Source organism: Equus asinus, chromosome 10 (assembly GCF_041296235.1).
Source record: "Equus asinus isolate D_3611 breed Donkey chromosome 10, EquAss-T2T_v2, whole genome shotgun sequence".
Classification (NCBI taxonomy): Eukaryota; Metazoa; Chordata; class Mammalia; order Perissodactyla; family Equidae; genus Equus; species Equus asinus.
Window position 1 is genome coordinate 34,656,928 of NC_091799.1, and position 10,547 is coordinate 34,667,474.

The window sequence follows — 10,547 nt, forward strand, 5'->3', positions numbered from 1 at the left end:
AGCTTAGAGAACCCCGGCTGGCTCCCAGTCCTGTCCTGTCTCTTTCGGGAGCGCCTGCAGCTGTCTTGTTCTGTGGTGTGGTGGCTACAAAGTCAGGCTCTAGGGCTGTGCATCCCGAATTCAAACCCTGGCTCTAGCCCTTCATAGCTGTGTGACTGAGGAAAGCTACAAAACCTCTCTGTAAGATGGAATAATAGTAGCTCCTATCTCGTGGGACTGGGGGGAATTGAATGAGTTGATACAGGTAGCCTTCTTGGAAAAGTGCTTGGCACACAGGAAATACTATATAAACGCAAGCTAGCAGAAGAGGGAATTTGGATACCACCTTAACAAATATTGCCAGGACTCCACTATGTTGATGTCACTGTAGTAGGATTTATTATTTTTCTTTGAAGTGATTCACCTTTTTTTGCTTTAATAAATTTCCTTCTAAAGATATATCTTAAATGGAAGTCCAGTATCGCTTGCCATAAATAGAGGGCATGTGTGAAAATGCAAAGACCACAGAACTGCATTACTAAATTCTGAATAAATTCACTTGCCTTCCAGGCTCTCAACCCGAGACCTGCTTGCACCTGCGTGCTCTCGCGCATTCTCATAAAAGGAAGTTAAAGCATCAGGGAGATCATGTTAAAGCTGTCCCAGCCCCAAATAGTCACTCTCTGCATGGCATGCAGGAAAAAAATCGCTTTCCCACCACGTGGTTGGATGCTGACTAGGGCTCCGCATCTGTCAGCACGTCCCACACTGTGCAGGCCCTGGTCCGGGCTGTTGTGGCATTTTATGGACAGCACACATCAGGTTTATTGCCTTGTCCTTTCCGAAAGCTACCAGTCTCCCCATTTGAAAATTCTGCTCTATTTGCCGGCCTGTTTGAGGCTTCTGGGGGCCCGGATGCTGCAGCTTTTCTCAGAGGCTCTTCTCGCAGGAGAGAGGTGCCCCTCCCATGTCACAAGGTCATCCAGTTCCTGCTGCTCGGAGCTGACACTGAGCCCCTCAGGCAGCTGCGCGGTCCCCTCACCTGTGTCGGGTGTCGTCCCCCGCCCCTTTAAAGTTGGCTCTACCCTCCAGCAGTGAGGTCATCCTTCGCAGAGAAGAGAGAGCTGTGGCAGGCATGGTTAGTGACACATGATCCTTCTTTCCCTCGTCCTCCTTGTTCCAACTCAGGAGAAAAGGCCCTTTCTTCCATCCCAGAGGCTGCGCGTCCTCCGGCTGCTCTTTCAGGGCCTGCGTCTCCGGCGCTGTCCTCATTAAGTGCCCCCTCCCCCCGTCCCTAGGTTGGTGCCCCACTGAACCTGAGCTCCTCTGAGGTCTCCAGGTGACCCGGTGGGGTTCTCTGTTTCCCAGCCCTTTCTTCCCACCTGGACCCCTTCTGGCAGGTTCCGTCGGGTTCCTGCATTAGAGCCCCATCTCCCGTGAGTCACGGCGTCCCCTTCACCATCGCTGGCCCTGGGAACTTCCCTCTCTTGTTTACTGACTGTTGGAAACCTGTTCTTCTAAAATGCAGGCTCTTGTTTCCTCCCTCTCCTCTTACAAAGGCTCAGGTGCTCAGGTGACCTGAGCCCTTTATCCTGAGGTCCTTTATCTGGTCCTCGCCACCACCCGTGGGTTCTTCCCAATTAGGAGGCGGTCACTCCAGGCAGCAGCTTCGTCCCTTAATGAGAGAGGACATTTTTAGCACATCCTGTGTGTTTTCTCTCACATTATGCATTTATTGGGGTGGGACTCCCGCAGGCGTGTGGCTGGCAGAGTCCCCCATCTCTGCACTGCCCTCCGGTCTGCAAGGACAGAGAGTCCCTCCAGAGCCTCATGTCGCCCCGTGGTCCCCATGGTCTGTGAGCCGCTCCCACTGCAGGGTCGCTTTGATTTCTCCCTTATGTCATTCCCACTCCAAATATTTCTCTTTATGTTCTCCCTTCAGGTTCACAGGTTGCCTCGTAGACACAGTAGAGCTGTAGCAGTACAGCTACAAGGATGGTTCTTTGGGGAAAGATGATTTTTTACATCTGTATATGCCCCATTTCTTACGCGTATGATCCAACACCAGTTGATTCCCTCTCTGAGCCTCAGTTTACTCATATGCAAAATAGAGCTAATAATAGTACCTAACTCATAGGATTGTTTTGAGGCTAAGACAAAATAATGTCCATAAAAAGCACTACATCCTGCTTAGCATATACTATTCCAAAGATAGCGGGCTTTAGCATTATTGCCCCACAGCGGCAGCATTAATGCGGAAACAGGCTCCAAGAACTTAAGTCATGCCCAGGATCACACGGTTGGTTAGTGGAACTTATTAAACAGGGTTGAAACTCAGGATTTCCACCAACTTCTTGCTCTTTCCACCACACCCCCGGTGCTTTCAGATCCAAATAGACCGAAAATCTAAATTGGATCAAGGGATAGAGTCCAGTTCTGGTCAGATTCACTGGGAGTCTCTGGAAATACAGATGTTTGTAGCTCGCCCTTGCATGGGCTGGTCCCTTCAGAGAATATTTCCCGTCAGCTGTCCTGTGGGCAGAGAGCTGTGCCCCCTGCACATGCGGAAAGGACGCAGGTGTTGGCGGTGGGTGTCAACTCCGCCTCGGGTTCTGTGCACAGCAGCCCCTTCATGTCTAAACGAAGTTGGGAAATGACTACAAACCCAAATACCCAGGTTAAAGGCTTACAAGTAAATCCTTAACTCCAACTTTTCAGCAGCATGCTTTAATTTTGAATATGCACTGTGACGTTTGAAAATAAGAGTAGAAGAGCTGTTTCCAGACAAATTACGTTCATCTATTGGTTTATACCCCCTTTCAGCTGTGAACAAATGTAATTTTTACATAAGTTGGTACAACTGTAGGCTTGGAGAAAAAAATCTTTTTGAATGAATCAGAATTTGACTGACGGAACTCTGACGGGATAGACTGCTTGGCCCTGAATTTTACTGCTAAGCCAGAGGCAGGAGTAGGAAGGCAATGGAACAAGCTGCAGGGTTTGGAAGGAGGAAGAGAAAATGGAGAGAGGTGGTGAGATCGGTCACTCTCAGGGAAGCCGGAGCAGCCCTCCGGCTTTGGGCAAGTCTGTTAATCTCGCTGAGCCAGGTTTCCTCTTTCCGTTCGGCTCTCTGGGGAGTCTCAGCTCCATACGAGTCATACATGAAAGCACTTGAGGGTCTGGAAGATGCTGCTCAAATGCAGAGGGATGCTCATCTGAGCTGGGGGATTTCTTTCCTCTGGGTTTTTGTGGGATCTCTGATCCTCCTCTCTCAAGTTGATGTGCAGCCCGTAGCAACAATGGTGATAATGGCCACCACTGACCTGACCCCCCCGGTGAGCCTGGCCCTGCACACCATTATCTCCAGCCTCTGTCACCATCTGTGAAGCAGGTGCTGACTCCATCTTTCGGGCGAAGAATTTGAAACTCAGAGAAGTTAAGAAGCAGGTTCAAAGTCATATGGCTAACAAGTAGAGGAGAAAATGATTCCAGCAGATTCCTAAATGTGTGCTCTTAACTGTTGTGCGTGAGGACTTCCACCTCGAGAGGATGGACGGAGGGGTGGATGGTGAAGGAAGGGTGAGGTAGAAGGAGCGGGTGGTACTGAGAGCAGAGGAGGGGCCTGAGGCACTGCAGTGGGCTTGACTGGGGCTGGAGAGGTCTCCCCTACGTCAGGACCCCCTAGCTGAGCCCCCCCCCCCCCAGTTTTTCCAGCCATTGGGCCCTGGTGGTGAAGAAAAGTCTTTATACTCATCCTCCAGGCTCTTGCCCCAGGCTGGTTTGAGAGCTGTGGTCTGGCCCCTAGCAACCTGACCCCCGACCCAACTCTCCAGAAGAGCAAGGAGGTTCCTCTGACCTCCTCAGAGAATAGACACAGAGCAGACCAGCCTCGCCTGAGTTCCCTTCCTCCCCACAGCTCTCTGAGCACCTGGCGTGAGTGAGAGGGCTCTGGCTGAACGCCCGTCTGTCCAGTTAACTGCTCCTGTGCCCCACCCCCACAGCGGAGGGTAACTCACCCTCGATGGTTCCCTTGCAGACCAAATGTCACCAGTACTGGCCTGATCCTCCTGACGTCATGGAATACGGCAGCTTTCACATCCGATGTCAGTCAGAGGACTGCACCATCGCTTACGTCTTCCGAGAAATGCTGGTCACAAACACCGAGGTGAGCAGTGCCGTTATGGTGAGTGGTCCAGGGGAGGGCACGGTTTAGAGGCAGGTGCTAAATCAGCATCCACTGTGGTCCAGTAGGGCTGTTCTTCCAGGTCTGGTCTACTTTCTCACCTGGTGGGCATTTCAGTAAAAGAACCAGCACCCATGTTCACAACAGCATTATTTACAATAGCCAACGGGTGGAAACAGCCCGTGTCCATTGACAGATGACTGGATAAACAAAATGTGGTAGTGGTATCTCCATACAATGGAATATTATTCAGCCTTGAAAAGGAAGGAGATTCTGACACATGCCCCAACATGGATATACCTTGAATACATTACACTAACTGAAGTAAGCCAGTCACAGAAGGCCAACTATTGTGTGATTCCACTTTTGTCAAGTACCTGGAGTAGTCAGATTCCTGGAGACAGAAAGGAGAATGGTCATTGCCAGGGGCTGGGAGGAGGGGGGAATGAAGAGTTAGTGTTTAATGGGTACAGTTCCAGTTTGGGAAGATGAAAAAGCTCTAGAAATAGTGATGATGGTCATACAACATTGTGAATGTACTGAATGCCACTGAACTGTATATACTTAATAATGTTTAAAATAGTGAACTTCACATTATGTATATTTTGCCCCATTTCAAAAAAAAAAAAAAAGCCAATGTATGTGGCTCATGGGAGAGAACAGGAAGAAATCTGCTGTGGGCAGAAGAGTTGGAGGAAGCAATCCCACGGGAGGTGACCTGGGATGAGCCTAGAGAATGGGTGTCCTGGGACAGAGTAGGTGAGGAGGGTGGGCAGGAGTTGGCAGGGGCCAGAGGAGGGATGTGCACAGTGGGCGAAAGAGCATCAGGAGACGGGAGTACCCCGGCCAGAGGCGGAGGCGGGGCCGGGGTCCTGCCCACCGGCGGGGTGGACTCACCAAGGCCACTCTGCATCTCCCGCAGACCGGAGAAGAGCACACTGTGACGCATCTCCAGTACGTCGCGTGGCCCGACCACGGCGTGCCCGATGACCCCTCGGACTTTCTGGAATTTGTAAACTATGTGAGGTCCCTCAGAGTGGACGGTGAACCCATCTTAGTTCACTGCAGGTACTGTGGCTTGTTGGTTTTGGGTTTGTTTTTTTTTTTAAATACTCCTTGGGAAAGGCCTGGAGAAAGATGCCAAACACCAAACTCACTTAAAGCCCACAAGACTGTATGTGCTTTTACAAGGCTCTGTTTACTCTATTTCTTCACTATTCAGAAGATTTGGGATTATCTGGAGCATGAAGCCCTGAATGCAGCCCAGAACTGAAGCGGGAGGCCCCTCCCTCCTCTTTCCCTCTGTCCTTGAGTCAAGTGACCTTCACAATAGATGTGAACAGGGTGGGGGTGGAGTTTGCGCTAAAGGTGGGTTTCTTTCTGTTGGTTTTTAGAATATAGAATTGTCTTAGAATATATGAGGCCTCAGAATACACGAGAGGCTTTTTCAGCCTGCTTGAGTGCCTCGGCCTCAGAAGATAGGAGGAGAGTCTTTTTCAGCCTGCTTGAGAGCACACCCTGAGTGTGTGTTTTGTGTTCTTGAAGGTCAGGGGAGGGAAGCTCCATCTGAGTAGACATGGGAACTGGCGAGCTGAGCTGGGCTGTGTGGAAATGCTGCCTGAGCACATCCCAAGTGTCTGCTCCCCTCCCTGCAGTGCTGGAATAGGTCGAACCGGTGTGTTGGTCACCATGGAAACAGCCATGTGCCTCATTGAGAGAAACCTGCCCGTTTACCCACTGGATATTGTCCGGAAAATGCGAGACCAGCGCGCCATGATGGTGCAGACATCAGTGAGTAGAAATCCCATCATAAAAATAGTAACAATGGCCAGCGCTTCCTGAGCACTTGCCCTGGGCCAGGCCTGTGAGAAGGGCTTGGCAGGTCCAGAGACCGAGGCTCCCGGGGACTGAGTCACCTGCCCACAGTCACAGAGCTTGTCAGGGGCTGAGTGACCCCAGAGCCCACCCCGTCTGACCTCTGCCTTTTGCTGCCCTCCACTTCTGCTGCCTCCGGCTTGTTTTCTGCCAGCCACTTGGCCAGGGAGCCGCCCTGGTGACATTCTACATTGTCAAACCACGGGCCCATCATTTGTCCATCAGAAGTAAGCAAGGTCACCCGAGAGTTTCACCCCACCCGCCTGTTCCTAGGTGAGCCTTTTGGCTCAGCGGATGTTTCTCATGACCCTACTGTCTCCCCTCTTAGGCTTCTCCCACATATGTCATGCCTGGGTACTTGGTACTCCAAGTGTCCTCAAGGAAATCTCATGGTTTTCCCCCAGAATGATGAGAAGCGGGGGTGGGGAGGGGTGTGGAAAGAGCGTGAGTCAGACTCCCCCACATACTGGGCGACCTTTGACTACTCCCTTAACCTCTCTCCAAGCCTTAGTGTCCCCGTCTGCAAAAGGAGGACCATTCCATATTCACTCATCCATCCATTCAGCGGATAATTGCACCAACAGGAGAGACTCGAGGTGTAGGGAGCTGGAGAACTGGATTAGTCGATTATAGATCTCAGCAGCAATGGGAGAAGTCCACGGGGAGTCTAAGAACGCCGTGGAAGAGCATCGAAAGCCAACTTTGCAAAGTCAAGGAAGGCTTTCTGCAGGAGTGGCCGCTAAGGCAAAAGCCCCAGATGGTCGAGGAGGAGTTAGCAAAGAAGGGGGTCAGAGTCCATGTTGCAGCCAGCTCTGTATCCTCCCGGGCTCAGGGACAGAGTTCGTCAGATTTCTCTAAAGTTTGTGAGCTCTCGCTTTATATTCACGTGTACCCAAGAAATCTGGTTAAGGGAAAAAACTCAGGTTACTAAGGCTGTTCTCGGCCCTGTTTTGTCATGTGGAAGACCTCATTACTGGTTAAAAACTTTCAAAATCCACCATTTGGGTAGATTTTCCCAGCTGGCGGGGCTCAGTCTGAATGCTTTCTTTTGCTCTATACACTTCAGTGCAATAAGTTTCACAGGGGTTTGTTAACATAAAGAATCAAATCCTGCAGAGCATCTTTCAGTGGCTTTCCTTTCTAGGACAAAATCCAGACTCCTTCCCCAGCGCAAGGCCCAGCATGACCGGGTCCTGACCCACCTGTGCAGCCTCTCCCCCCACATCCAGGTGTTCCGTGAGGCCTGCCGACACTTCTCAGGATGGGCCATTGTCCTCAGGGCCTCCACACTGTGCGTACCCTGGAATGGCCACCCTGAGTGACCTTCGCCCCTTCCCTGACACCTCCAGACTGCCGCCATCTCCCTCTCCCACGTCTCCATGCCACTATGCCCATCCCTCTCTGGGAGTGGCCGCCACCCCCATCATACAGGAATAATGGTTCACAGGTGTGTCTTCTCCACTGTTTCCCTGGCACGTGGCACAGGGTCCGGCCTGGCCCGGAGCTGGAGCTCAGAGGGTGCTTACAGATGACACGGAAGAACCGCGTCCGTGGTGTGAGGCAGCATGTGTGGGGCTGCCGGTGGGCCTGCCGGTGGGCCTGATGGCTTTCTTTTCTCTTCCAGAGCCAGTACAAGTTTGTGTGTGAAGCGATTCTTCGTGTTTATGAAGAAGGCTTAGTCCCAATGCTGGATCCCAGTTAAGACAACTGTGAAAACGTTCATTCCTGTCTCCCAAGGGCATCCTCCTCCAGGACTGACCTGCTCTCTGGAAGCAGCAAGAGGGATCTGTGGGCTGTGGGAAAGGAATGAGCACATTTGAACCCAGGCACTTTAAGTTTCTGTAGAAAATAGGTATCGTGTACATAGGAACTGTGTATATACGCATGCAGTTATAGCATCGTTTAGGCCCGTTGTTCCTCTGGAGAGAAATAAGCCAAAGGAGATCTGAGTTTGGGGCCTGTCCTAATGCGTTCCTCTCTAGACATTACCGTGTTCCTGTAAACCATCCTCCAGCGAATGAGAGGGGACGCCCGCAGTGCCGTTGACCTCCCAGAAGCGAGAGGGTGTGGCTATTTAGAGTTGCTGGGGTGTTTTGTGTGTATATGTGTATAGGACTCTAAGGGCTGAGCTGTCTGTGTTTCTGGGCGGAGCTGGAACAGTTAGCGTTCCCCTGCCCCAACGCTAAGGAAACCCCGTGAATGTACTGAACGGCAGAGTGGTGGGGTCTCAGGCTGAAGGATGAGCAGCATCTCTTTCTGCCCTCCCTTCCTTTGTGGCATCTCCCTGCCACTTCCGATATTCGTGTGTCTGAGAATTGTGTCCAAGATGTCCCGCTTCACCCCTGCATTAGCGACCGCTTTCAGGTTCACACGCGGTGCCTGAACCGGCTGAGTAATGTAGGTTCCCGTGAGTTTTCAGCAGAGACTCTGAGAACAAGGGCTCCCGGTGTTGTCTTGTCATCTCGTGCGTTCGTTTTAGGAGTGGGTGCTGCTTGCCTCTGCTCGCCGCGTGCTGTACACTCAACCCAAGACTGGAATCACCAACTACTGAATCTACGACATGGTTTGCTGCTACTTCGAGCTATTACACTTGAAACATTATGATTTTCCTGAGGGGAGATGGGATTTCATCTAAATATTCAGAATCTTTGGCCCTTCTAAGGAAAGATCTTCTAGTCATTGAACCATGGGAAACCCAGCTTCTGGAGGGTTGTCCATGGATGTGTGTGTGTGTGTGTGTGTGTGTGTGTGCACGCCCATGGGTGAGTGTTTCTCAGGATCCCTAACTTGATTCAAATTACAGTTGAGTTTATATAAAGAATGAGTCTCTGTATAAAGGAACAAATGTGTGCTTTCACCCTCAGTTTCAATGGTCTCCATTTCATTTCAAAGGAGAAGATCAGACTATCTGAATATAAACACAATTTGATGTTAATTTATTCTAAGTACGCCATGATTTTGATTGTCCTAAAGAATTCTGCCTTTGTTGATACTGTGTTAAATTTTTTTAAAATTTGTGACAGGATTGTAGCAAATTATTATTTAAGGAAAATAAATTACATAAAAATTCCAATGTGGTATTTTTAAACAGCGGTTTTTATGTATCCATAAGAGGAAGCTAAGCCAGTTTCTTAACAGGATTTATAGAAAAAGGATGCTTTTGTCTTGTATACAGAAGTGAAGCCATTTTGATGTTTGGCAAACTCTGGACTAACTGAGTAGTTTCCTGGTTATGAGATGGAAAAAGACCTATACGGTGGGGGCCGGGTTTCTAAAGCTTCTTTATCTAGACCTAGCACATTTACTTGCATAATTTCCCACCTTTTCCCCACCAATATTTGACTGCTTAAATGGCAGAGTGGAAGGGAGCGGTTACGCAGTGCCGGATCCCCATACTGTGAAACAGGAGACCACCCCTGCCCCATCCTTGTGGGCATAGTGCCGGGCTAGCAGAAGGAAGCAGGAAGGTTTGGGGCCAAGCAGTGGGGGATTTGGCTCCTCGTCCCATAACTAGCTCTAGGCCTCGTCACTAAGAGCACTACTTCTATGTCCTCATCCATACAATAGGGGACATAATTCGGACGACTTTAGGCCGAATACGAGGATTGAATAAAATCCTGCTATCGATGGGAATTTTCATCGGCTAGAACCTGACACTGCTGTAGATGAGTTACTTGGAAAGGTTAACTTATCAGTGATTCGCCCCAAAAACGCACGAAACAGAAGTAGAATCGTACAAGTTTTTATACGATAAAATTGCTTTTCTTCAAGCGAGACCAGAAGCACAAAAGAATATCATACCAGTACCTTTGTTCAATCTGGACCCAGAAGAATTCTACCAGCAAAGCACCAAAACAGAGGGGAAGGCGGGAAAGCGAAGGGAGATTTCAATGCCATCAGGATATTTAGCAAATCATTGGCATTTGATAAAAATGCTTCATCACCCTGTCTGCGAAAAACTGGAGAAGTCTAAATGTGTTTGGAGATTTGTTTGTTTTTTTTTAAAAAAACAAATTTTTTCATATGGTTGCAGAAATGCTGCCAGTATTGTTACATAAATTTCTAGAAGCTTACCAAAGGTTGCAGCTAGCCTTTTTCTGCCACTGTGCAGGCCCACAGTTCAGACTCGGCAGATAGTACCAGGAACAAAATTGATGAAATACTAGGGAAGAACAAGGCAAGAGAATTATCACACAGGGCGAAACAGGCAAGTAAATGCTATCGATCCTGCCGATTACATTCTGTAGCTCAGGATTCCTGCTTCGCCACCTTAAACACCTCAGCAGTTATACTTAAGCCTTTCAGTCCTAAGTGAAGAACGTCAAAATCAGCATAAATATTTTTCCTAGGAAATTTGGCTGCATGTGGATGGAGAGACATTTCCGTCCTGAGTTCTGGCACTCTGGAAGTTCTAATTAGACGCACCGATGTGCTGGCTTTATCAAGATGGCGATCCCTCCTGGGGTCACTCTATAGAACCTGCACTTGGTGTTTTGAATTTCCAGGGAAA

General features: G+C 49.6%; 1 protein-coding gene across 9 annotated transcripts in view; it reads left to right on the forward strand.

The window, feature by feature from the left end:
• PTPN3 (protein tyrosine phosphatase non-receptor type 3) overlaps window positions 1-9,110 on the forward strand; it is a 139,098-nt gene extending 129,988 nt beyond the window's left edge. For all 9 annotated transcript variants that reach the window (XM_044779077.2, XM_044779079.2, XM_044779075.2 and 6 more), the window contains 4 exons: window positions 4,016-4,144; window positions 5,085-5,230; window positions 5,818-5,953; window positions 7,662-9,110. In XM_044779077.2, the coding sequence (XP_044635012.1) occupies window positions 4,016-4,144; window positions 5,085-5,230; window positions 5,818-5,953; window positions 7,662-7,739 (489 nt within the window). In that variant the 3' untranslated portion in view covers window positions 7,740-9,110. The remainder of the gene's footprint in view (window positions 1-4,015; window positions 4,145-5,084; window positions 5,231-5,817; window positions 5,954-7,661) is intronic.
• The last annotated feature ends 1,437 nt before the right edge of the window (window positions 9,111-10,547 follow it).